This window comes from Mustela nigripes, chromosome 2, assembly GCF_022355385.1.
Source record: "Mustela nigripes isolate SB6536 chromosome 2, MUSNIG.SB6536, whole genome shotgun sequence".
NCBI lineage: Eukaryota > Metazoa > Chordata > Mammalia > Carnivora > Mustelidae > Mustela > Mustela nigripes.
This window is the reverse complement of record NC_081558.1, coordinates 66,756,611-66,784,228: the sequence shown is the minus strand read 5'-3', so window position 1 is coordinate 66,784,228 and position 27,618 is coordinate 66,756,611. Positions and strand designations below refer to the sequence as shown.

Sequence of the window (27,618 nt, the reverse complement as noted above, 5' to 3'; positions counted from 1 at the left end):
GATGACCCTGAGATCATGAGCTGAGCCGAAACCAAGAGTCAGTTGCTCAGCCAACTGCAACACCAAACTGTGCCCCTCTTCTAACATGTTAAAGTATCACAGTGTCTTCTGGCTTTCTTCTTTTTCTTTTTTTTTTAAATGTTGCTTTAAGTCTATTTGTGGCCTTTTTTGAAGGTTATATGCCTGCTTTCACTGGTTACTTTCTTTTCTCTTTGGTTTTAAGCTGTTTTAATTTGATGTGCCTGCATGTAATTTTTTATGAATTTATTCTGCCTCAAGTTTGCATTGACTCTTAAATATGAGTCTTCAGGTTTTTTTCTTGGTTTTGTAAAATTCTATTCTACTCCTTGCAGTTTCTGTTTATTTTTTAGTTCTACCATGATGTTATGTCGGTCCTCAATTTGATTCCTGAAGTTTAAAATCACCCTTTCCATGACATTCTCTTTCTTTTTTAATTTTTTTTAAAGATTTTATTTATTTATTTGACAGACAGAGATCACAGTAGACAGAGAGGCAGGCAGAGAGAGAGAGAGGGAAGCAGGCTCCCTGCTGAGCAGAGAGCCCAATGTGGGACTCGATCCCAGGACCCTGAGATCATGACCTGAGCCACCCAGGCATGACATTCTCTTACCACCGCCCCTTTGAACTTGTTCTCTTGCACTCACTTTCTTTTTAAGTTCTGATTAGTATAAAGCTGTTGTGAGGAATTCATTCTGTTCCATACATTTTTTCTTCTAAGTTAGGTGCTTTGCCTTTTACATGCATCTTCCTTTCATCCAGAAGAGGGAATGGTAGCTAGAAGGGGACAACTCAGTGGAAGGGGTAGGTAGTTTTACTTTTGCTTGTTTATCTGTTTGCTTTAAAACATCTGGGATCTGCTCTCTCTTGAGAAAGGTTAAATGTCCTATGCCGAGATTTACTTTACCTTCACAAGGCAAAGTCCTGGGGTGACTGGGTGGCTCAGTGGGTTAAAGCCTCTGCCTTTGGCTCAGGTCATGATCCCAGGGTCCTGGGATTGAGCCCCGCATCAGGCTCTCTGCTCCCCAGGGAGCCTGTGTCCCTTCCTTTCTCTCTGCCTGCCTCTCTGCCTACTTGTGATCTCTGTCTGTCAAATAAATAAATAAAATCTTAAAAAAAAAAAAAAAAAAAAAGAACAGTCAGCCCTGCTGGTTACTGGTCTGGTTTTCTTCACCTGCTTGGCTTCTCTCTGGGTTGAATGCTCGGTCCAGTTTTTGAAGGGTAAGGGTAGGTTAGGAGTGGCATCATACTGCCCTTCTCTCATCTGCTCCAGAAACTTCTGTTTCTCCTCTGATAACCAGTTTCGTTGTAAAATATTATGTCCTTCTCCATGCATGGTGGTTGTTTGTAAAAACTTTCTCTTGATGTTTAATATAGTTTCCACATTTTAAAAAATTCATATTCAACAAGCCTAGTTGTGTGTCTGTGCACACACACACATACTTTAAAAAATGTGGAGTTTTCTCATTCTGAAAGGTTTAGGGTAAAGAAAATACGTGATACTGTTTCAGCTGCACCATTTGGATATTTTCAAGCCTGGCATATAATCCATCTTAATGGTAAGGTCATCTTTGCTTCTGCCCCTGGTGATATAGTCAAGTGGTCTGGAATGTGAGCAGTGAGACAAGAAAGAGAAAGCAGAGCAGAGGGAGGGGCCATCAGAAGAACAAGTGTGTGGAACTGCAGCTGAGGAAATGGAATCAGGATTTGGGCAGAAGACAAGGGAAGAAGCCCGGGTGGAGGTTTCAGAGATGAGTCAAGGCAACAATTAGCTTGAAGGACTGGAAGATTCTGAGTATCCCTCAGCCACACTTTTTGGCTATTGCTTGTTTCTGTTCACCACAGGCCACCTCAGGGCTCGCATCTGCTGGGATTGTAAGGCAATGGCTGTGAGGACCATGAGAGAATACGTCCACCCACCACCCGCCTTCACGTGGGCCCCCTGCCAGCTTTCACGCTGGCAGAACTCTGCAAACATGGGTTTCTTTAGCTCTTAAACCCACAGGTCAATGAGCTCCAGCAGACAACCTGAAAGAAAATAAACGCAGTGTCAGAATTTAACCACAAGTGACCAAAGTTCCATGGAATGAAACAGAACTTTTTGTGGGCTCTCAATGGTTTGGTGTCTTGGGCTACAATGAGGCAATCAAGAAATACTCCCTAGTAAAATAATGTGTGGTAAGAGGCCCTCCATTGCAGATCGTGCATGAGGTAATAGCCTGTGATTTCAAGTGGGGGAAAGCTTCTTGAGGAAAAATGGTCTTGGAGAGAGCTGCTTCCTGCCTTTCCCCATCGTGAAAGGGGGATGTGTTCTAGCTGAGGACACAGGGGTATTCATCCCCCACTTGGGAGACAACTGATGTATGTATATTGTTTTGCAAACATATTAATTTTTTTCCGCAATGCCATAAAAGACAGTCTGGTTTTTTAAAATAAAAACAAGATGGATACAGCAGATTTGAAGCAAAGATGACCTGTAAGATGTGTGAAATGCCAAGTTTCTTTGCATTAGGGTAAATTGTGGTGGAGTGAGCTCGCTTCCCTGCTTCACAACAATGAATCTGCTAGCAGTGGGGAGGGAGTTCTCCTGGGGCATCCTTTCACAATGGTGGGTGCAGGGGCAGCACGGAAGGGTTGGGAGGGGAACAGGTGTTCTCGTGGGCCAGGCTGTGCACTGAGTCATGCTCACCTGCGTGTGAAAGGTGAGTATGTGTATGTGTTGCTCTCCCATGTGTATGTCTGTATTCAAGTAGCACTTCAAGGGTGGCATCTTTCAGGGGTGTTCTAAGAGTCTATGTTATATGTCATTAACTCCTCAGAGACTGGAAATGAGCCCAAAGTCCTCTTGTGTTCTGAGCCCTGTGTTCCTGGCACTAGAACTTAGCTCTGAGCCATTTTGAGGCAGGGATCAGGAGAGTCTTGGGAGCTGAGAAGGTGTTCCTTCCTGTTTCTCCCAGTGCCAGTTAATCTTTCACTCATTCAAAAATACCTATAAGAACACCTATAATGGGCTGGGCTGAGGATATAGTTCAGCTGTAGGGATACAGTGACTTGGTCCCTGTCCTCGAGCCAGCTCAGGGCTAGCATGTCAGTTTTCTCTGCATATAAACCACCCCCCAAAATGTAATGGCATAAACAACACTCATTTATTTGGGTACAATTTTCTGTGTAAGCTGTCTGGGCTGGGCTTACCTGGCTTGTTCTTATTCTTCTGCCTTTGACCAGGCTCACTCACGTGCATGTGGTCCTCCCCCAGGTTGATGAAGCTGATCGGTTTATGAGGTCTTTAGTTGGAACAGTTTGCCTCTCCTCCACATGGCCTCTTACCCCTCAGTAGGCTGTCCTAGGCTCACTCACATGGCAGCTGGCGGATGCAGAGAAAGAAAGAGCGAGCATATGAGACTTTGACTTTATTCTGTGGGTCAAAGCAAGTGACAAGCCAGTCCCAATTTGAGAGCAGGAAAAAGAGACACCGCTTCTTGAAGGGAAGAGTTGCACAGTCACATTGCAAAAGGACTCGATGCAGGAAAGAGTGGAGAATTGTGGCCATTCTTGTGATCACCCTACTGCAGTCCATCAGCACACACATATTCAAGCCAACAGTATAACCACATTAAGGTCAGAGAGTAAGTAATGGCCTTCTTAAATGACCAGCTGGATTCAGTATGACTTGGTGCTTATTTTAGAGAAAAGTTGTGCTGTAGTGGCCTTTATTTCATTTTGTTGTGTTTTTAAGAAAAGACGGCACTTAAGTACCAAAACTAGTCTTTATTCAGCAGGATGGGTGAGAATTTGTGCATACAAACACATTGTGACTCAAGCTGGTATGTCTTAGGACCATGGAATTCCATTCTGTATGTTCCACAAGGGCTGGGACTGCTTGTCCTGTTTCTCAGTGACCCAGAGCCCTCGCAGTGTCAGATGGAGAGTGGGCACTCGGGGACGTTTGCTGAATGTTGGAATAGGTGACGGCAGTACTTGGAACGGCAGTGCCGTGGAGAATGAGACATGATGACATAGCAATGAGTGTGTAGGGGGCCACCCACCCAAACCCTGGGGACCTGTGCTGGAATTCTGTGATGCTCCTAAGCATGGCTCTGCTTTTGTCTGGGGACTGTGAACAGGACATCATGGGCTAGAAGGGTCCCCTGAAGTAACTACTAGGCCATTCCTTCCTTCCTCCCTTCTTTCCTTCCTGATTTTAATCTCTACACCCAAAGTCGGGCTCAAACTCACAACCCTGAGATCAAGAGTTGTGTGGCCTAACAACTGAGCCAGCCAGGAGCCCCTCGGCTATCTTTTTCTAAGCATAAAACATGACATGCATTTTACATTTATCAGAGATGTTTGTTTGCTATCCACTGTTTTTGCATTTTTTACTGAAGACACAAAGTGCATGGGCTTAAATTTTAGGAGATCAAAAAGGACTTTTAAAATTTATTTATAACTTGCATTCAGAAAGCAAAATACGGAGTCTTGTAAGAAATAAGCCATATGCCCACTAATCCACTTTCAGAGCCCAGGAATGTACCACATGACACCTCAGCACTTTATCTAGACCTTGGTTTTGAAGCTCTTTGCATTTGTGCTTTCCAAGTTCCAGAGTGAAGAGTGAAGACTACTAAGATCTATTTCTTCCCATAGAACACTTCTCACACCAACAACCAATTCTCCAAGTCTCTGGACACCAGCTGGGTGTCCTACAATGTAATTCAATGCTAACATTAACTGCTCAGAGTTAGTGAGCCCCACAGGTTAGGGGCTCTGTCCCACAAGACTGATCCCACTCCAGACACCAATCCTCCATCCTGAGCCTCCTGTATTTCTGACCAAAAAGTTATAAATTGGGGATTCTCATGCCCATCCTCTCAGGTGTATATTGCTTTGCTAGAAAGGCTCACGGAACTTAGGAAAGTCCTTTACTCACCTTTACCAATTATTATAGAGGATATTATAAAGAATACAGACGAATAACTAGAGGTAGAGATATAAAGGGCAAGGTCTGGAAGGATCCCAAGTACAGGAGCTTCTGTCCCCATGAAATTGTGTTGAGCTACCCTCCCAGGATGTGGATACATTCACCAACCTAGAAGCTCTTTGCACCCAGTAGTTTAGGGGTTTTGTGGAGGTTTCATTATTTAGGCACAACTGATTGATTCAATAAGGGCCATTGGTGATGGACTCCACCCACTTACCCTTCCTCAGAGGTCAGAGGCTGGGGCCTCAATTTCCCACGCTCTGATTGGTTGGTTCCTCTGGCAACCAGCCACCATCCAGACGTCATCTAGGGGTGACTTCATTAGCATAAAGTCAGGTAAGGTTGAAAGGAGCTCCTTATGAATAACAAAAGATGTGATCTCACCCCTGTTGCTTAGGAAATTCCAAGGGTTTTAGGAGCTGCCAGGAACCTGCCAGGACAGGGACAAAGACTAAACATATACTTCTTACTATACTGCAGTGTCATAGGGAGCCTTTCTGTTTTAATAACTATGACTTCCATTAGGACTTGACTTTCAAAGGCCACTGAGAGTAGGAAAAGCCCAGTGGGCTGCTCTCTTCCGAGGACACAGCTCCTTGAGCCTTCCTGACCTGCTGTCCTAACATTCTGGTCCCCTATCTATGGGGCCTTTTGTTCATTCTTACTTGGCTGGATTTAAAATATTTCATAGCATAATCTCATGAAGTCTTACAAAGAGAAAATCGTGTTTTAAAAGATATGTTTTTACCTAACATACCAACAGAATCATAAGGGAACAGATGAATTAATTATCAGAAAAGAAACACTACACTGGTCAAGTAGAATGTTGCCAGTATCCCCAAAGCCCTGCGTGTCCCCAGACTTAGTCTTTACCCCTTCTCTCCATCCACCAACCTGACTTTTAATGTCATAGATTAGCTTTGACTATTTTTGCACTATTTTGTACTTTATGTAAATTGAATCACACAAAGTGTGTTCTTTTGTGCCTGGCTTCTTTTCCTCCACATTTTGACTGTGAGATTCATCTAAGTCCTTGTCAGAAGTAATGGTCGGTTCATTTTCATTGATGTACAGATTTTCCTTTTACAAATATGCTATGATTTATATCAGTTTTGCAGTTTATAGACATTTGAATTGTTTCCAGGTTTGGGTTATTAGGAACATTCATGTGCATGTCCTTTGATGCCCAAACACTAGATATCATCAGTTAACACTAGATATTGTAAGTCTGCTTACTTTTAGCTGTTGTGGTGCTATGGAATGGCATACTTTTATGCCTGTAGTTAGCATATCTCTATTACTAATAAGGTTGGGCATCTGTACACATTTTTAATGACTACTTAGGTGTCTTTTTTGTTATGCGCCAATTCAAGTATCTTGCCAGATATGGCTTATCTGCCTACTTAGTATTGACTTGTAGGAGGAGTTCTTTATGAATTCTGGATAGGAATCCCTTGAAAATCGTATGTGTCACAAATATCTTCAAGTCTGTGGCTTGCATTTTAACTCTTTTCATGAGTTTACAAGTTCCTAAAGTTAACATAATCCAATTATCTATCCTTGGGCCAATACCATGGTCTTATTTATTTATTTATTTATTTAAGATTTTTTACTTATTTATTTGAGAGAGAGCCAGTAAGAGGAAGCATGAGAGGGGAGAAGGTCAGAGGGAGAAGCAGACTCCCCATGGAGCCCGGAGCCCAATGCGGGACTGGATTCCGGGACTCCGGGATCATGACCTGAGCCAAAGGCAGTTGCTTAACCAACTGAGCCACCCAAGCACCCCAATACCATGGTCTTAAAAAGTATTCCAGTTTTAGAGTAAATCTTGAAATTTTGTAGATTTCAAGAGATCTTGGGTCTTTGCATTATCATAAGTTTTAGCATCAGCTTGTCAATGCCTGAGATTTTTATTATGGTTGTATTAAGTCTGGAGAGATCAATTTGGATGGAGTTGACAGCTTAACCATTTTATATCCCTTCATTTAGTGAGGTCTTTAATTTTGCTTGGCAATATTCCATACCACTCTACATTCAAGTCTTGCACATCTTTTGTTAGCTTTTTTCCTAGGTGTTTGGTTTTTCTAATGCTATGGCAAATGGTGTTTTTAAAAAATTTTTGTTGCTGTATATTGCTGGTATACAGAAATACAGTTGGTATTTTACATTGACAATAAACCCCATGTCCTTGATAAACCCATGTATCAATTGCAACAGTTTATAGTTAGAGTCTTTGGGTTTGTTTGTGATACACAGTCATAGCATCTGTGAATGACAGCTTTATTTCATCTAGAACAGATGGACTAGAACAGTCCTTATCCTTTTTATTTCCTTTTCTTGTGTTCTACTCTCCTGGCTCTGTAACCTTGGACCTAATGAAATTTTTCCTTCTCCCCTTCCAGATGTGGCTGAGGCACATATTGACTATGAGGATAATTTCCCAGATGACAGATCCATGTCCTTTAGAGAGCTCATGGAGGATTCCCGGACAGAGGCAGAAGAAGACAGAAGTCCAGGAGAGGCCCCTGAGGAGGTTTCAAAACAGGACCGTCTGGTCTCCATTTCTGTGGGGAGAGAAAGCATAGCCCCGGATACAGCCTTTGTGCCAACTACAGGCTTGTCCATCGCGGGAAGCAGTGTCCCCACAGACTCTCCAGGACCCCAGCTAAACCAGAAGTACTTGTTCTGGTTTCCTGCTGAGAATTTTCACAAGCCTGGGCTGCAGAAGGAGATGAATGATGGCTCCAAAAAGCAGCTTCTGGCTAGAGACAACCATAGTAGCCTAACAGCAGCTCCAGGTGAACCTGAAGCCAAGGTGATCTATAGCAGCACTCATGGTCCCTCAGGACCATTTCTGGGCAGGACTGACAGCAAGACCGGGGACCCAATGGTGAGCAGCAGTGATGAGTCCTGGTTAGATGGTTACCCTGTGACGGATGGGGCTTGGAGGAAGATAGAGGCAGAAGAGGAGGAGGATGAGGAAGATGGGGACAAGGGAGATGGGTCAGTAGGGCTGGAAGAAAGAGTTCCAGTTACTCTTAATCAGCCCATTCCTGTCGAAGTTAAGAACCCCAGGAGTACCTCCATCACACCAAGTGAGGACATGACCCATAGTTCAGTTCTTCCATCTCAAACACTAGATGTAGAAGCTTTGGCTCTCAGACCCCGAAATGTGTCTGAAACTGAGAATCCCAGCATGGGAGATGGTGACTTGACCAGGTACCAGTCAACTGTTCCTTGGAGCTTTGCCACAGAGACGTCTCCCATGGCCACACTACCCTATGAACTCCCCAGCTCTACCCTGGGGACAGTGACAACTGCTGTCCAACAGTTGCCAAATCACAGTCCCTCAACTGTCATGGCAGCCAGCCAGACTCCAGGGGAAACCATTGCTCCTGAGGTCCAGGATAGTTTCCCATACCTACTGTCTGAGGACTTCTTGGGACAGGAAAGCCCCGGCCCAGGTGCAAGCGAGGAGCTTCTTCCAACTGTGGAATCATGTGTAGGGGATGGGTGTCCCAGCCTCAGCAGGGGCCCTGTCATTGCCACCATTGTCACCGTCCTATGTCTGCTGCTGCTCCTGGCAGGCGTGGGGGCCGTGTGGGGCCACCATAAGTGCCAACACAAGAGCTCTGTGTACAAGCTGAATGTTGGCCAGCGGCAGGCTCGGCACTACCACCAGCAGATTGAGATGGAGAAGGTCTAGCCACCTTCAGAGCAGGCTCTCCCAAAGCCACTTAGGAGGAAAGGAAACTGTGCCACGTCTCACTGATACTTCACTAGAGCATGAAACAGGTGGGTTAGGACCCATCTCTTTTTTTTCTGAGGTCCTTGTTCTGAAGGCTGAGAAGTGTCTCTGGAGGCACCTGGTAGGACAAGTAGGCTTTGGTGGCATCATCACACGCATCAGTATCTACTTAACCAAATCTCCTGGAATGTACTGTGCTGATCCCAGACCTGTGCTCAGGCCCCAATTCCAGTGTGAGTTCAAAACTCACCTCTTACTTCATCATGCTCTTGTCTTCTTTCCCTTGTTTTAAGAAAAAAAGATGAATCACTCCATGACCGAAATTTTTAGAAAAAGTGTGATAAACTGAGCACTTGAGAGCAGTGTTATTTAGGGTAGAGATTTTTAATCACTGGACGTGGGGCATAGAAAAAATAATGGATTATTGCCTTTTAATGTTGTGACTTTGTGAGGGCAAATGAGCCAAGAACCAGGACAGAGTCTAGAAGCTTTTGGTTTCTTTTTAATTGTTGAAATTGGAGGGAGGAAAAAAAAAATCTGAGAGAATTTAGGACTGATGCTTTGTTGCAGGGAGAGGGAAGTGAAGGGAGTGGCAAGACACATCCACTTCGTTCCCTCCATCTTACAGGGCAAACCTTTTTTTTTTAAAGCACGTGATTAGTTTTGGGGCCCCTGAGTGTCTTCATCGGTTAGGCACCAGCTCTTGATTTCGGCTCAGGTCATGACCCCTAGTTCCTAGGATAGAACCCCGTGTCGGGTTCTGTGCTCAGCATGGGGTCTGCCTGAGCATTTTCTCTCTCTCCCTCTCACATGAGTAAATAAGCACATGCTCTCTTTCTCTCTCTCCCAAATGAATAGACAAATCTTTTTTAAAATAAGAGGAAAAATTAATAAATGGTTAGTTTTGTACAAGTAAGCACCATTTCTTCTTGGAAGCAGTGGTCTAACTGTCTGACCAGACTGTGCCTAAGACTGTCAGAATTTTTTGTAGAACTAACCAAACTCAGTTCTTGGGTTCCTCTCTCAGGATTAACCATTTCTCTGAACCCAAGTAAGAGGGAGGAAAATACTGTACCGAAATAAGATGGGAGGAAAATACTGTTTTAAGAGGGCCGAGGACTGCGATATCAAGTATGGGTACCTATCTGATGGGAAAGCAGAGGAATTAAAAAGGAACAGGAAATGCTCTGTGTGGACTCTCCTGCGCTCTGTTGTGGCAATCGGGAGCATCATGGGATCATCATGAGCCCAGGATGGACTCCTCCTGGCTGTTGAGCAACCCACGTCATAGTATCCACATCATCTTGGGATGACTCAGCACGTTTATGACAGGGGTTCTCAGAGCACAAGCCTCAGACCTGCGGTCTCAACTCAGCCCCCAGCAGAAGACGTGGGGGCGGGGGTGTGCTGTGCGGAGCCCTCCAGGTGATCCTAAAGCACACTCAAGTTTGGGAACCGTTGCTTTGCCCTATCAGTTGTGAGCTTTGAGCCAGTGGAGGCTCTAGAGGCACAGACGATGAGTAACCGCCCTGGCTGGCCTCGCCCGGAAGCCAGGCATCACTGCATGCACCTGCAGCAGTCTTGGACGCTGCTGTCTCCAGTGGGCTCAGGTGCATTGGCACAGAAACGAAACACATTATCTTTTTACAACATGAATGACTTTCTTAGAAAGAGTCTTCAGTGGTGAAAAGTGATGAAGCCTGTACCTTGATTTGGAGGCACTAAGTGTCTATGTGGTTGTATGGGGCATGAGAGAAATCCTGATCTTTACAATTGAAAAGTTGGTGGTGGTGTTTGACCTAAGGGAAAAGGAATTCGCATAACGTGCTTTCCACCCTGCCACCTCTTTCTGGTGCAAGCTTTGGAAAAATGATAGGCTAAGTAGCTATAAAGGCAGTGCTGCAAACTCAAAGACCCTAGTCCCCTACTACTAGGGTGGAAGGAAGGCCTGAAACTACGGGACAGACTACCTCTGTGTCAGGTGAAGTCTAGAACAGGACAGAAACACTTCCTGCATGCAGCCAAAGCAAAACACGGCCCAGTAGACGCCAGAGACTGTAGATATTTATAAATTAGATTCTTTTCTAATCTATGACAAGATAACTTTTCTATTTTTAACTAGATAAAATAACCTCCATCTCAGCATTGGGATTGTGTTATTTGACTATTATTATGTAATAACCCAAGAACACTGACTTAATACCAACACAAAAATAGGTAATGGTAATACCAATGTATTAATAAATCTATTACAGATACATTAGTACATGGAAGTGTATTATTCTGTAGACAAGAACTACATGAAAACAAACCCAACATGTCAGTTTCTAAGTTTTTATGGATTCTCTATCATCTAGATTAATGTTCTAGGATCTAAAAATGCATATGGAAAAGGATGATAAAAACATTAGTAAATTTAAGTTACAGGTCAGCATGCCTGTCTTGAAACTGGTAACCATTGAATGTTCATGAAAATCGAGGTTTGGATGGTCCATTAACACAAAGCTTCTGAGATCTTTAAAATAAATAATTATTTCCCACAAACGGTTGCTAAATGTATTTTATATTTGGCTTACATCATGATGGTTTAAAAAGAAAAATGTTCTCTAGTAATCTTGAAATCCATGTCTCCATATTTGCTCTAAGACCACCCTCTTGGAGTCTCCACCCTCTTGCAGCAGGCTTTCAAGGACCTCCTCACAGCTCTTGCCCCTCCTCCTGCCCCCCCTTCCTCTTCCTCACTTAACCGGGAAACCAAGCCCTTCACTACAACAGGAAGGCCTGGACAGACGCTCAGTGTGGTTCCTGGGAGCTTCCTAGAAATGCAGAATCCCAGGCCCCACCCCAGGCCTACAGACTCAAACTCCACATTTAACAGGGTGTGTAGGTTGGGTGTGCAGGGGTGTCCAGGGCAGAGAGCCCAGAGTGGCTTACCCTCCTTCTCCTGATTGGACACTTAAAGGGATGATTCAAGAGAGTCAGACGGGGAGACCAGTCATAAAAGCATGGGCAGGGTTAACAGAAACATCCAGGAGTGCTGGAGGGCTCTTAGGGGACTGGAGGAGAGCATGATGACAGGAACAACTCTTCAGGACAAAACCTCTGGCCTCAAGGAAAGCACAGCCACTGTCCAACGGTGGCCTGAAGGAAGCAGGGTTTACCCTGCAATCTCTCGCCACCTCGTCCCAGTGGCAACCCAAAGTCAGAAGGTGAGGGAGCCCAGGGAATGTCGACAGCTGGGGTGCAGGGCAGGCTGAGAAGGAGATCTGGAGAGATCAGTGGAGAGATGCAGCTCAGAGAACATAGGTACCAGTCCTGTCTGCCTTTTGTCCCCTTTTAATTATGCGACCTCCAGGAGACCATACATGCCTTCCAAGTTTGTCAATGTCATGGACACTGTGGTGCCCCACCCAGATCCCCTTCACTCTGCCCGGGAACCCATACTCCAGCCACCCAGAAGGTTGGCTGCTAAAATGCTCAAGAAATGCCTCCTCCAGAGGATGGCCATCGGCCTGATGGGAGTTCCTCCCCCAGGAGTCAGACCCACCCTGCCATCCCCAGGGAAGCATGCAGCTCTGACTGGCACCGGCGTACCTGAGGCCTGCCTCCCTGCCCGCAGCGGGGACAACCCTTGGTATCACTCGTGCTCCTAAGCTCCCGTGGAATCAGGCTGAGACTGGTTTCCCTCACACCCCACCTGAAAGCATTCCATCCCACACAAGGCTTCCCAAGCTCTCGTTCCCTGCATTTCCGCTCCTCCTCAATCCATACCTCTCCACTGTATCCCACAGATTCTTGGGCCAACTCGAACAAAACGCCCGTGTCCCCCACCTCTCTTGACAGGCCGCTGTTGGAACGCTCGAGGCCAGGCCTCCGCTGCTGTCCTGGCTGGTCCCTCACTCTTTGCACCTGCTTCCTCTGCTCTTTGTCTCCTTTCTTGCCCTTTACTGACATGCAGAGAGTATGGAAGCTGTTAGCCATTGTACCTGAAGGTGTTTTGGTCCTTGTTTAAAACAGTACATATTTTATCCTTCTCTGGTGTTGGCAGCAAGGGACCAGCTCTGCAGATCAGAAGCCAATCCCTGGATCCCAAATGTTTTCCCAAGTGGGATGCCGATCTCTAACAGAGAACCTTGCTGGGAAGAGGAATGAGCCCTTGTCTCCTGGAAAAGCCCTCAGCCCACAAGACTAGCAAGGATCCCCTCCACTGAATAAGATCCCAGTGTCCCTGGGGCAAGTGTTCTGTTTTGTCAGACAACTGCCAGAAATCTCAGGGACCTGAGAAAACAGGGCTCCTTACAACATACATCCTCGAATGACGGGGTGTGGCTCGGTCCCACCTAGTAGATAAACAGTGGAAAATAAGAAAAATAAAACATTTAATGTGATTTTATTTTTTAAAAAAGTATTTGTTTTCAATGACTTTCCAAGTTCTCATTTCCGGTAAGAATGGGATTGTACATGCGGCCCTAGCCAAGGGCAGGAAGGGGAGAGGGACGCTGGCGACAGTGTTTGTAGTCTGGCCTCCTGATTGCCACCTCAACTAGGCCTTCAACAGATCCATCTTGTATCTGTTGGCCTAATTGTTTATTCTTTCTCACTCTTTTCTTATAAAATGAGGCACCATACTCTTACCTGTCAGCTCCGAGAGAATAGTGAGCCAACCTGCTCGTTCAAGCAACAAGCCACCAAAGCCAGATATGTGGGGGCAGTGAGAGGGACGTGGGGGTCTGGTTGCTCCCACACCGGCCCCAGCGAGGGAAGAGCCCCACTGTGGGGCACAAACCACAGCGCTCCTCGCTGGCTTCAGGAACAGGGGTGGATCAGTCAAGGTCAAGCTGGGCTATCCCAGTGTCTTCCCTGTTGGGGACACGCTACGGGGACGGGATGGGTGGGGGAACAGCCCTGACCCTGGCTGCAGGCACAGGAAGTCCTGTGCACAAAACCTTTGGCTGAGACCTATTTGAGGTTCCCTTTCCCTTTCCTCCGCCCCTTGTATATAGTTTAAACTCTTCACACTAGGTCATTCAGGCCTGCAGTCACCAGAAAAAAGGAGTCACTGTTCGGGCGATGGCAGCCGATCAAGCGTGCAGACAGCTGTGATGAAGGATTAGTTGTGGGTTCTTCTCCGGCCTCGCTGCAAACTGGGTTGCAGTTCCATGTGCAAACACTATTAAATGAGAATGTTTTCTCTGGCACTGGCCCACCTTTCCCCCACAGTTTCAGTATTGAATTAAAAAAAAAAAAAAAAACAAAAACTGAAGTAGCTTAGGTTTATAGCTCACATTTAAAACTTAAAAACATTATTTCCATAAATGCTGGCAGGAACGGGCCGCTGTTTATCCCACCAGCAGTCATAATAAACCCTTCCCCATTGACAATCTAACAGATCATTTTCTGTTCGCCACTGAGTTTGATTCAATAAAACGTCTGTGCTCTTAAAACTCCCTTAGTCAGGACTCTAAAAGCAGCATTTCCCAAGGCAGCCTTCGTGGCCAATGGACCGCATGGCTCTCTGTGGTCCCAGAGGTGTGCACAATGGGTTAGTGGCAGTCATCAGAAAGGCTCAGAACCCAGAAGTCCCAGCACACTGAACATGGTGGTGTGTGCGACATTTCAGTTAGTCCCTTTTACATCTGCGCCACACAAGCCTCCCCTTGGCGCTCCACTGCTAGCTAGCATAGACTGAACATTAATGGGGCCACAGTGGGTGGCCTCTGCACCCTTCCTGGTGGGTGCTCCATCCCTGGCTGCCCAAGGGACAAGATGGCTGGACAGATCACTCCGTCCCCACAGTGGCCTGCCTCCCTGCCGGGCTCCATGCTGATGGGTCAGAGGACAAGCAAGGCCGGGTCTGGAAACTCCCACAAAGCTTACAAATGTGTTTGTTTTTTCAAAAGACAGGCCCAATTCATGCTGAACCCATGTAGTCTCAATCCAGGAATCTTCTAGGCTCTTCCAAGAAACACGCTCAGGGAGGTGCTGGGTTGAGGTCGTTGAGTGCAGCCTGCGTACTGGGTTTCATGGTAGGTGTGGAGGAATCAGCCCACTTTTTTTTTTTTTTTTTTTTTTTAAGATTGGTTTGGTTTCCTTTGGAATAAAAAAGATCGGTATCTGGGTTCCAACAGTCTTCCATCAAAGCAAAGGGCTGACCATGTCGGCCATCCTGTTCCCAGGGCTTCTTCCAGGGGTATTGCTAGGACGGGGGTGGAGGTACTTTTCAGCGCCCCCATAAATAAAGGCCAAGATCGGAGAGTGGATGAGGACCCCTCCCACCACCACCACCACCATCACTCAACCCTGTGTGGAACCACATCACCCACCAAGGGCGTAGTCTAGGCTCAAGGAAGAGGACAAAATGGAAACTCTGCAGGGCACCCAGAGGTGGAGTGCGTCAGACACCCCCCCAGCCTGGTCCCCGTGGTGGTGTCCTTGGCTGTTCTCACACAGCTGGGAAGGACAGCTGCAGCCAAGCTTCCTCCCCAGGAAGCTAACCAGCTGCCAGGTGTACCGTCTCCACTGACTCGGGCATCCTGGGGCAGGGCATCCACTCACTGGGGCCCCTCCACTTTAGAGTTCTTCCCTATGACTCTCCTCCCCACTGACTTCAAAAGGAAGTTTCTCTGGTGGAGTGGAGGGCAGGGGGAGAGAAGGAGAACCCAGTGTTCTAAGGGCGGAAGCTGGTAGGATCTGACCTGTCACTGGGCTGCAGGGTGCCCTGACTAGGGGCTGCTGGGGACACCAGTGTGGCCACCACAGTGCCAATCACACAGGCTCCTTGGCCACACAGCCCCTGGGGGTGTTGGCTCCGTAAGAGTGCAGGTGCAGCCAAAGAGAGTAAGTAGCAGCCAATTGTGTTGAGTTGAGTGCCCCAGAAAGAGGACCCGGCAGAAGGATTCTTGTGCAGGTAAAGGAGGATGTGGTCTTGGGATAAGGCGAGCAGAATGGCACTGAAGGACTAACAGGAGGGCCCAACTGCGTTCCCAGAGCTTGGAGTAGTGAGATGGGGGTGAGGGGAAAGACAGGAGTTTTGCACCCCCAATTATTCTTTAAAGACCCCAAACTCTATCTCCCTTCACTCCACACCACTGTAAAAAAAGTCCTGTCTCCCCAGTGCTGAGCCAGCCTCCTCCAGCCTTCATCCCTAGAGTCTCAACTCAACTGGGCAGCTTGCTGGAGGAGGGAATAAGGTTGAAAAAAGAAACTCAGATTCTAAAACGCCACTTTCCTGGGTTTCTCCAACCTCAAATGTGGCTCCTTTTCAGTGTCTTTGGTGGGTTTCTCATTTCCCAGAGAGCACCAGAGCTCTGTCCTTGGCCCTTTTCTCTTGCTTCTCAATACATACATGCAGCCTGGGGTACCCATCCAGGCTTATGGTTTTCCATACCATGTACATGCTGATGATTCAGCGGGGGCTTGGCATTCCTCCCAACCCCCCTTCACAGAGCCAGGACCCACATCCCCGCTCCCAGCCCCTCACCATGCCCATCCACTGCCAGTGGTCACCGTCCTTCCAGAGAACTGCCCTCAGCTGACTGAGCTTCTTGCCTTCAAAGGTACCCCTTGCCCCCTAGAAGACAGTCAGTAACTATGCTTGATGGAGGCCTTCACAAGTTTCCTCTGAATGTACCCCCAAAAGAAACCCATGTGTCTGGACCAGGCTCTGTCAAAGACCTGATCTGAGGATGCTCAGGTTTTTATTTGCAGCCTGAACCTTCCATCCCAGCCTCAGAGAGCCTACTTTGCACCAAATTCCTTACTTAACACGCGCAACCAACTTCCCTATACTCAATAATAGCAACTCCATCCTTCCCGTCACTTGGGCCAAAACCCTTTGAGATCACTGTTAACCCCTCCTTCTCTTATGCTCCATATCCAATCTGTCACCAAATCCTACAGGCCCAGCTTTCAAAATAAGTCCAAGTCTGGCCACTTCTCACCATCTCCATTGCAACGGCTCAGGTTCAAGCCAGCACTCCCTTTGCCTGATGTCCCTGCATCTGCCGTTGGTCACAATATGGCAGCCAAGGCACTCCTCTCCCCAAACCTTCCAGTGGTTCCCATCTCACTCAGAGTAGGAGCCAGAGGCCTTACACTGGCTTAAGCCACCTGTCCTCCCTCCCGCCTCCGTTACCTAATCTCCTTCCATTCTTCCCCTTGCCCATTCCTCTCCTTGGTCTCTTTGCTATTCCCCCACTCCAGTGAGCATGTTCTCACGCATATGCTGTTCCCTCTGTCTGGAATGCTTTTCCCTGAGAACTGCTTCCTTAAAGTCTCTGCTCTAATGTCGCCTTCCCAGTGAAGTTTTCCCTGACCATGCTATTTAAAACTGTACCCTCATCTCCAGGCTTCCGTACCCATTTCCCTGCTTTATTTTTCTCCATAGCAATTAACACTGTTGATAGGTTGTATATATTTATTCTTATTTATTTGTTGTCTGTCTCTCCTTATAGAATGTAGACTCCAGAGGGCAGGGTTTGGTTTTGGATTTTTTTTTTTCTGTCATTCTGTACAGCATTTCCAGTGCCCAGGTCAATCTCTAGCATGTAGGCAGGTGCTCAATAAATATTTATTGAAAGAATGAATGAAACTAGACTCCCTCTGCTTTCTTCCATTTGGAACTTTGAGACTTGTAACTGACTATTTTCCCCAGTGGGGACCAACCAACCATTATAAGACTTCGGAGAGGCAGAAGTGTTGAGCAAAAGCCCTATTTCTGTAGCCTGCACTATCTACCCAAACTGTCTTTCAGTGAGGGCCAGAAATGGTGCAGGTCAGACCATGTGTAGGTTGTCAGGGGGCGTGGAGGAATTTGGCCCTTGTCGTACGCTTCTCTTTTCTGGATCAGGGCATGGGGATAAAGGAGTACAAAATTTGGAAAAGCAAAAACCCTAAGCAGGTCTTCACAATCACTTAATTTTAGGAGTATTTGTCTTATTTAAAAAATAATAGTGATTTTTCTGGGGGGAAAAAAATGGAAGACTGTCCTTCCAATGAAAATGGTGAGAAAGGTGGGCGTGAACATGAGCAAGGCAGGTTTGAAGATAGGGAGGGAGATAGGTGTGGATGTGGTCCGGCCGTGGGGAGGCAGACCATGCGGAGGCAGTCATAGGGAAGGCAGGCTCACCCCTTATTGTATGTAGTGAGAGTTGAGGCTTCCCTTTCACTTCACAGAGCAAAGAGAAGGCTTTGAGGTATCAACAACATGGGCTACTGGGGTAAAGAAGACAAAGAATCTGGGTCTCCTGAACATCGAGAGGCATCTCTCTGCTGTGGACTAGCCAGTCTCCTCCAGCTCCAAGAGGTCATCCACATATTCCAGAACCTCTCCCTGTAAGAGACAATAGGACACTAGTGTTAGGTGAGCTACCTGACTTTAAAAATGCCAGTAATGACGTGCCTGGGTGGCTCAGGCATTAAGCATCTGCTTTCGCTCAGGACATGATCCCAGCATCCTGGGATCGAGCCCCGCCTTGGGCTCCCTGCTCTGTAGGAAACCTGCTTCTCCTTCTCCTTCTGCCTGCTGCTTCCTCTACTCTCTCTGTGTCAAATAAATAAATAAACATCTTAAAAAATAAAAATAAAAGTGCTGGTAAGCAGAGACTGTCTCTAAGATGCCCCTGCTGGCTGCCTGTGTGGGCTGGAGCAGCCCTTCTCCACTGCCCTTGCACCCAGAGGACCTGACGTCCCCCTGGGAGGGATGTGGCTTCCCCTCCATGTGAACGTGGAGTCATGAGCTCTGGAACCCCCACGGATGGCCCGTGGGAAGCGGGCAATCCAGCCACCCACTTAAAGACTTGCTCAGTGCCCCCTCTTCTGGGCACCCCCAAACCCTTAGCAGTTATTCCACAGGAATACTCTCTATCTGTTCCCCTTCTGCCTTGATCAGCAGACCTGAGCTTCTCCAGGACCAGCACCTGGGTTGCTTTTCTCCCCCGGAATGTGGCATGCCGAAGGTGGGAAACCTGCTAACGGAAGAATGATGGAGAGAATTCGTGAGCAGTGCTGGTGTGCTCAAGCAGTCACTCCCTTTACAAGACAGTCTCCTGGGTACGGTGGGACCCACTTGCCCACTGTCAGGACTAGGAGCCCACCTGCTCCCTCCTTCAGCAATCAGCCTTAAGCCTCAACCTGGAATAGCCCAGCATACTTTCTGATCTCCTTCTCCGCATTGATTTCTCTCCCACAACACATCTGGGCCCACCTGATGCCACCCATTCTCTTAACTGCCAAGAATGAGTGAACCACCAAACAGGCCAAGTCCTGCTCCCATGAGGGTCAGCCCCAATCATACCAACCACCCCTGCAAAAGCTTGGCCTCCTTCACAGAAGTCACCATCTCGGGCCAAGTCACCATCCCAGCCTATTTGCTCTATCTGATATTTTAACACACTTCCCATTAGAAAAATCTCAGCATCTGAGGATAGTTAGGAAATCTCCCAAGTACACAAGACACTAAAGGGAATCTTATTATTTTTACCAAATACATCTACCTTGTCATGCCTGAGATTAGAAACTGAAGTTATGGAAGTGGAAGACTACTGATTGAAAAAACGATGTTCTGGGGTGTCTGGAGGCTCAGTGGCTAAGCGTCTGCCTTCGGCTCAGGTCATGATTGCAGAGTCCTGGGATAGAGTCCTAGAATCGAGCCCCGTGTGAGGTTCCCTGCTCAGCGAGGAGCCTGCTTCTCCTTCCACCTGGCTCTCTTTCTCTCTCGCTCGCTCGCTTTACTCTCTCTCAAATAAATAAATGAAATCTTTTAAAAAAGAAAAAATGATGCTCTTTGGTTGCTTTCTGGATCCCAAAAGGAAAACACAGTAGAAGGATTGTATGTATGGCCCTGACAGCTGTCTCCAGAGTTACTGTTTCCTGCTGTGTGGCTGCTGTGACATGGGGATGATGGTATTGTCTGCTCTTAGCTCACTAATAAGTACCCAAGACAATACAGATGAAAGAAACACAACCCCCTCTGTGCCTTGTTAGAATGGAGGCACCAAGAGCCTAGCTCAGATCTGCTTGGGGAATGCACCCATTCCCCAGCTGTTGGAAATGTCGATTACTGATGGCTGATAGCTGCCCCTTTTCTGGACAACTGATCTTGAATAAAAGGAGCAGCCCCACCTGGAAGCTTAGACACCAACCCCTCTGGGCTGCCAACAACCAAGGACAGAAGGATAAACTGCCTGTAAAATGCAGGAAGAGCTCTGTGGTACAATCCATGCTCCAGAACTCCTGTGGGATCAGGCTAAGCTTGACTCCAGCTGAGACCATACATCTCCGTGGCTCCTTCCCTTACCCCTCACTTCTCTCCTACCTGAGAGCACTCCCTCAACAAATCACTCCTGTAAATGATCATCTATTTCTCTTAGACATTCCCAAATCAAACAACCATCAGAACCTGAAACTTGAAGCACCTATTTCAGCCTGCTTTACAAAGTTTCTGAAACCGTAATAAGCGTCTGCAAAATTTTTAACCAGTGTTGTGCGAACTTTCAGGAGCTCTTACAACACATTTCAACCCCAGGAAGATAATAATAAAGGAGAATGCCCTAACTTTAGCCCTAGCTAAATCGTATTGATGTTTTGTTTCAATGTCGTATTTTGTCCTTTGGAAATTTTAAAGATTAAATTAGGAATTTTATTATATTGATGATACTTTGTTTTAAATAATTACTTGCCATAATTTGATATCTAGAAAAGAAAATAGCTTGTTCTTTAGAGATGGATTAATTCTTTCACAATTCTAAAGCTTTGATTAATAAGTTAATTTCTTCCTGGACCTCTGACAGATTCTTTTTTTTATCTTGACTGTGTCAAATCCAAGAATACTAGGAGTTTTAAAGTCCAGAATAAGCCTGGTGTTCAACAGGTGATTACCAACTAGCTGTGTAACTCTGAGCAAGTCACTCCACCTTTCTAAATTTATCACCTCATCTGTGACATGACAGAGCATTTCTGAATATCATAAAAATTCTCTTGTTCTAATATCTATGATTTTTTCTAAATATATTGTCTTTGTACATCAAAAGCATTCAAAATGTTCATAGCCCTAGACCCAGGAATTCCACCCATGGGAATTTATCCTAAGGAAGTGACCAGAAAAGAAGTAACCAATTTAGTCATAGCTATGTTATTTGTGAGAGAAAAAAGTTGGAAGCAACCTAAAAGCCTACAAAAACAAAAAGCTTTACTTTAAAAAAAAATGATACCTGGGAATATTAGTCATTAAAAAGTCATGTTTATAATAAACATTAATAAGGTTACAAAAAACACACAATCCGCTCAGTAGGCACAGAAGACAGCAAATGACAAAATTCAACACCACTTCATGTTAAAAATACTTGACAAACTAGGAAGAGAAGGGGAACTTTCTCAACCTGACAAAGGGCACCTACCAAAAAAACACACAGCTAGCAACATTCTTAATGCTAACACAGAATGTTTTTCTTCTAAGACTGGGAACAAAACAAGGATGTCCACTCTCCCCACTTCTATTTGACATATTAGTGGAGGTTTTAGTTAGGGAAATTAGCAAAGAAAAATAAACAAAAGTCATCCAGATTGGAAGAGAAGAAGTAAAATCACCTCTATTCATAGGTAACATGAAACCCATGTTTCATGTAGAAACTCCTAAGCAACACAGTCACACACACACACACACACACACACACACACACACACACCTGCATGTGCATGCACACACACACACACAACTATTAGAGTAAACAATTCAACAAATTTGCAGAATTGCAATATCGATACACAAAAATCAATTGTATTTCTACATACTAGCAATGAACAACTGAAAAGAAAAATTAGAAAAAATTCCATTTGCAACAGAATCAAGAATAATGAAAATTAAGAAAACATTACTGAAGAAAATCAGAGAAAACCTCCAGTAGTGGAAAGACATCCCATGTTAATGGATCAGAAGACTTATTACTGTTTAGATGTCAATACTATCTAAAGGATAAAAAAATAAATAAATAAAGGATCTGGGCGCCTGGGTGGCTCAGTGGGTTAAGCCGCTGCCTTCGGCTCAGGTCATGATCTCAGGGTCCTGGGATCGAGTCCCGCATCGGGCTCTCTGCTCAGCAGGAGCCTGCTTCCTCCTCTCTCTCTCTCTGCCTGCCTCTCTGCCTACTTGTGATCTCTCTCTGTAAAATAAATAAATAAAATCTTTAAAAAAAAAAAAAAAAAAAAAAAAAAAAAAAAAAAATAAAGGATCTTCAGATTTAGCACAATTCCTACCAAAAAATCCCGGCAGCCTTTTGCAGAAATTGGCAAGCAGGGGTGCCTGAGTAGCTCAGTAGGTTAAGCATCTGCCTTCGGCTCAGGTCATGATCCCAAGGTCATGGGATAAAATCCCACATCTGGCTCCCTGTTCAGTGGGGAGCCTGCTTCTCCATCTGCCTGCCACTCCTTCTGCTTGTGGTTTTTTTTTTTTTTCTCTCTCTCTCTCTGTATCAAATAAATAAATAAAATCTTTAAAAAGAAAAGAAAGAAAGAAATTAGCAAGCTGATGCTATAATTCCTATGGAAATGCAAGGACCCAGAATAGCCAAAACAACCTAGAAGAAGAATGAAGTTGGAAGACTCACATTTTCAATTTCAGGATGCAGTTCAAAGCTACAGTATTCAAGACAGTCTGGTACTGGCATAGGGATAGAAATATGGATCAATGGATTAGAATTGAGAGTCCAGATATAAACCCTTACATTTATGGTCAGTTGATTTCCTACAAGGGTACCAAGACAATTAAATAGAAAAGAAAATCTTTTCAACAAATGGTGCCGGGACAACTGGATATCAATATGTAAAAGAATGAAATTGCACTCCTACCTCACATGATATGTAAAATGAAGTCAAATAGATTGTAGAACTGTTTTTATAAAAATCTTTAAAAAAGAGGAGTAAATTTTCATGATCTTGGATTAAGTGAGAGTTTCTTAGATATTGACACCAAAAACACAAGCAAAAAAGAAAAAAGAAATTGGCAAGCTGATACTGTAATTCATATGGAAATGCAAGGGACCCATAACAGTCAAATCAACCTAGAAGAAGAATGAAGTTGGAAGACTTACACTTTCAATTTCAAGATGCAGTTTCAACCAGATACATTGGATCTCATTAAAATTTAAAACATTTATGCTTCAAGACACCATTAAGAAAATGAAAAAGACAACCCACAGACTGCAAGAAAATATTTGCAATTCATATATCTGATGAAAGACTTATAACCAGAATATATAAAGAACACTTACAACTGAACAATAAAAAGACAAGTATCCCAATTAAAAAATGGACAAAGAATCTGAATAGACTAGACATCTCTCTAAAGAAGATATACAAATGACTAATAAGCTTATGAAAAAATGCTCAACATCATTAGTCATTAGGGAAATTAAAATCAAAACCGCCATGAAGTACTATTTCACACCCACTAGAATGGCTATAATAAAAAAGACAAACACCAAGAAGTGCTGACAAAGATGTGGCAAGTTGGAAATGTCATACACTGCTGGTGGGAATGTAAAATTGTGCACCCACTTTGGAAAACAGTCTGAGAATTCCTCAACAATTTAACTAACTACAGAGCACTATCTGACCCAGCAATTCCACTTCCACATACATAAGAGAATTTAAAACTTTTGTCCAAACAAAAACATGTGCACAAATGTTCATAGCATCATTATTCAAAATAGTCAGGAAGTGGAAACAACCCAGTGCAACTGTCCATCAACAGAGGAACATGTAAACAAAATGTGGTATATCCACAAAGTGGTATATTATTCAGCAATAAAAAGGAATTTTACATGTAACACAATATATATTACAAGATGGTTGAACCTTGAAAACATTATGCTCAGGGAAAGAAGCCAATTGCAAAAGACCACCTACCATAAGATTCTATTTATATGAAATGTCCAGAACAGGTAAATCCATAGAGCCAGAGGCTGGGGACAGAGATGGGAAAGGGATAGACAGAGGAGAAGGAATGGGAATGACTACTAACAGGTTTGGGATTTCTTTTGGGGATAATGAAAATGCCTTAAAATTCTCAGTGATGGATACACAACTTTGCATATATACTAAAACCACTATATTTTGTACTTTATGGTGTGTGAATAGTATCCCAATAAAGGTGTTCTAGAAAAACATCACAAGGGAAACTTCTCATATTACAATTTCAAATGGAAAATCCATGATATCTATTACAGTTGGGTTCATTATAAATAGATATCAGAAAATATATAGAAAACATTGGAAGTATATATCTCAAAGTATCAAGAGTGGTTTGCTCTGGACCATTAGGAACTCAGCTCTTCCTTTTTATAAATATATTTTTCTCCACTCTCCAAACTAGAGCATCCAGCCTTGCTTGTGTGTAGCCAGCACTCCTTCCTTTGCAGCGTCCTTGGGACCTTATGTCAGGCTCTGCTTCTTAACCCAACCTAGGACTCAGGACACAGTGATCACTTCCTAGTCTATAAAGCCTTTCCACATGCAGTGTGATACTTCATTTTCCCAACCCTGTGAGGTCAACATTGTTAGTCCCATTTTATAGATGGAAAACCAGAGCTCTGGGGAATTTAGTGCCTGCCAGTGATGGGTCCACCCCACGCAAATTTGTGCATGGAAAGCAAATTCCGTGATCATAACTTATTTCAAAGTGCTCCACCAAAAACCAGGGCAGTGGAAAGAGAAGACCCAGAGGCCCTGAGTTCACAGAACTTTCCTCTCCCCCAGCTCTTTGTCTATGAAGTGAGGGTCAGGCCAGCAAGTCCCTCACTGCCTTAGGAAGCATGCTCTGGTTTGTTTCAAACACATCTCTCTAAATACCCCCAATACTCCATCAGCAGTGGAGTCTTGGTCAAAAAAGGAGTCAGCTGAGGGGCACTCAGCTGGCTCAGTCAGAGAGCATGTGACTCTTGATCTCGGGGTCATGAGTTCAAACCCCACACTGGGAATAGAGATTACTTAAATAAAAACTTTAAAAAAAAGAAAAAAGGAGGCAGCTGAATGAGAATCAGGAATTTCAAGCAATCTCAGAGAATGAGAAAATGACTCACAGCAAGTACTAAATTTACAAAAAGAAAAAAAAAAGAAAAAGATAATAATCATAACCCAGAAAAACTGGGATGAGGCTTTCCAAGTGTGTTTGGAGCACTGAGTCATTGAAAATCCACTGCATTTTTATAAAGTTAAAAAATTATCACTGGATGACTTCAATGATAGGTTCCTCCATATTCACCTTCAGGAAATGTGGTGCTATGTATGACCTGGGTTTCCTAGAAAGCTGTGATCCCCCCTCCAATGCTCTTTCATTAAAACGCCCACAGAAATTGTATTTCTCAAGGTTCCCTTCTCTTTCAGGGATGGCTTGGCCTTCCAGTGATTTCTGCAAAGATGTGAGTAATATTTTCTCTTAGCCAGACATGCGCTCAACATGAAAACTTACCTCATCATCATCCATTATATTTTCCTTCGCAAAGTCATACAGCTCTTTCTGGAGTGTAGTCACATTAAAGAACTGAACGGCTTCCTGTTCAGACACAAACACAGAATAGTTTCTATGACCAACTCTTTGATGTCAGAACTGGAGGAAGGGGGAGACAGGGTATGAACTTTTTTGGGGGGTGATGAAAATGTTTAAAATTGGACAATGGTCATGGCTGTAAAACTCTGTGACTCTACTAGAAACCACTAAACTGTACATTTCAAAAGCATGAATTTTACTGTATGTAAACCATATCTCAATTGAAAAAGAAAGGCCAACCCCAAGTTAGTGAGAAAGTGAGACAGAAAGAGCGAGTGTGTGTGTGTGTGTGTGTGTGTGTGTGTGTGTGTGTCTATGTTGGCCAGGGCATGAAGTGTGTATGGCAAACTGGGACAGCATATAAAAATCCCAAGGGAAATACAAGTTTAGGGCAAAGACCAACTAGAAAAGATCTTTTAAAAGTAATATATAATCTGTGGAGTTCCCTGAAAACAAACACATGGAAAGCTGAGCTTGTCCATCAAATGAATTAAATGATGGTCCATCCATAAAGGAATCTATCTTGGAGGTGTTAAAAAATAAGTAGGTATGTAAGTGTGATATGGAAAACGTTTCTGATGAATTCTTGGAAAGACAAAGCAAGTTGCACAACAGCAGGTAAAGTGTGACCCTGTTTCTGTAAAAATAAATAAATACAAAAATAAATAAATACAACAACCCTAAAAACCCACGACTTCAGGGCGTGGGTTATTCACAAAGTCTGCAAGGTGGGGAAAGGTACTTATTTCACGGCCTCCCGGGCTGGGCTTCAAGCATAAATAACACCTGTGCTCAAAAAATTGAGTGTGGTAGATAATCTCAAAAGAGTTCGCAACAGGGCTGACTTTCAAGAAGCTAGTTTCAAGAAGTGTATCTTACTCATACTGTTCACTTATAAACCCAGAAAGCAAAGATCTCCCGTGGAGCAGCGGGTAGAGCTGTATATACAAGCTGTATACACGAGCAAATGCATAGCTATAAGGCAGACGGTAAAGAAAAAGTGTGGGATTTTGAAGGAATTACATTTTCTAAGTAAAACTATTTTGTAATGTTTGACATTTGTAGTTTTTACTGATTTAGGAATCAGAATAGAGCAGTAAAATGTTAAAGACCACAAAAACCCACCCAGAAAAAAGGGGTTCCCCTTCATTTCTATAATAATGCTTTCCCCTAAGAGGCAAAGCAGTCGCCTAACGGGAGAAGGAAGAGGCCCGCAAACGTGGTGCCCCGCGCCCCGCCACCTACTGGTCTGGGCTGGAAATGCTCATCTGCGAGGCCCCACTTGTCCCTGTGGTACTGGTAATACACCAGGTTCTGCCGCATGACCTTGTCGTCGTGGTCAAAGAGCAGGTAGCTGACCGCGCAGGGGGCCGCGTTCTTCAGGTCGTTCACTGAGGCCAGGGAGAAAAGAGGCGCAGGAAATCAGCAAACCGTGCCCTGAAGTTCCCCTCAGCCGCACTGGCTTCCTAAAAAAACATCCACGGGCAAGCCCCCTCTCCACAGCCCCTCCTTGGGAAAGCCTGTGACCGGCCAGAGCCATCCCTGGGTGGGCCAGGCACAGACTGGGTCTCCACAGCAGCCGGGAGTGGTTCTGAAACATGGGATTTCTCATTAGGTAGATGCCTTTGCCGAAATGTCTACTATGTTCTACTTCAGGCTCCACTGACCTGAGCGGGGAAGGCTGAGTCCCCTGGACTGTCCTGGGGCTGAGGGATGTAGGGAGGAGATGCCTGGGTCCCACCTGGATGGCACCATAATCCCCAGATCCACGCAGCCCTCCTACAGCTAGCCTAAACCTAGAAGACGCAAAGGATGGTGGGCCTTCTGGGCTGGAAGCGAGGTGAAGTCACCCGGTATCGACGTCTCCTTAGACTTGCCCCACCTATGACAGCACCTTGAGCACAGGGGATCTGCAGGCGTTGGGATTTGTTTTGGAGGTGGGGGGCAAGGGGAAAGAGGTGATTAGCCGCAAGCCCTTGGGTATTTATCCTGGCACATGACCCTCCAATTTTAAAGCTCTAGTTAGCCCGAGTAACCAAAACGTGGGTATGAATAAATTGTGCCACCCAGTGGCTGTCTCCTGTAACAACGACCCTAAAAACCCACGACTTCAGGGCGCGGGTTATTCACAAAGTCTGCAAGGTGGGGAAAGGTACTTATTTCACGGCCTCCCGGGCTGGGCTTCAAGCATAAATAACACCTGTGCTCAAAAAATTGAGTGTGGTAGATAATCTCAAAAGAGTTCGCAACAGGGCTGACTTTCAAGAAGCTAGTTTCAAGAAGTGTATCTTACTCATACTGTTCACTTATAAACCCAGAAAGCAAAGATCTCCC

General features: G+C 45.0%; 2 protein-coding genes across 4 annotated transcripts in view; one reads left to right on the top strand and one right to left on the bottom strand.

The window, feature by feature from the left end:
• The window catches only part of SUSD5 (sushi domain containing 5), a 53,168-nt gene extending 41,886 nt beyond the window's left edge, over window positions 1-11,282 (top strand). For both annotated transcript variants that reach the window (XM_059387950.1, XM_059387949.1), the window contains one exon: window positions 7,399-11,282. In XM_059387950.1, coding sequence (XP_059243933.1) covers window positions 7,399-8,702 — 1,304 coding nt within the window. In that variant the 3' untranslated portion in view covers window positions 8,703-11,282. The remainder of the gene's footprint in view (window positions 1-7,398) is intronic.
• Window positions 11,283-17,150: 5,868 nt separating this feature from the next.
• The window catches only part of CRTAP (cartilage associated protein), a 25,075-nt gene continuing 14,607 nt past the window's right edge, over window positions 17,151-27,618 (bottom strand). For both annotated transcript variants that reach the window (XM_059390632.1, XM_059390631.1), the window contains 3 exons: window positions 26,530-26,675; window positions 25,207-25,290; window positions 17,151-18,075 (listed from right to left, as the gene is read on the bottom strand). In XM_059390632.1, coding sequence (XP_059246615.1) covers window positions 18,022-18,075; window positions 25,207-25,290; window positions 26,530-26,675 — 284 coding nt within the window. In that variant the 3' untranslated portion in view covers window positions 17,151-18,021. The remainder of the gene's footprint in view (window positions 18,076-25,206; window positions 25,291-26,529; window positions 26,676-27,618) is intronic.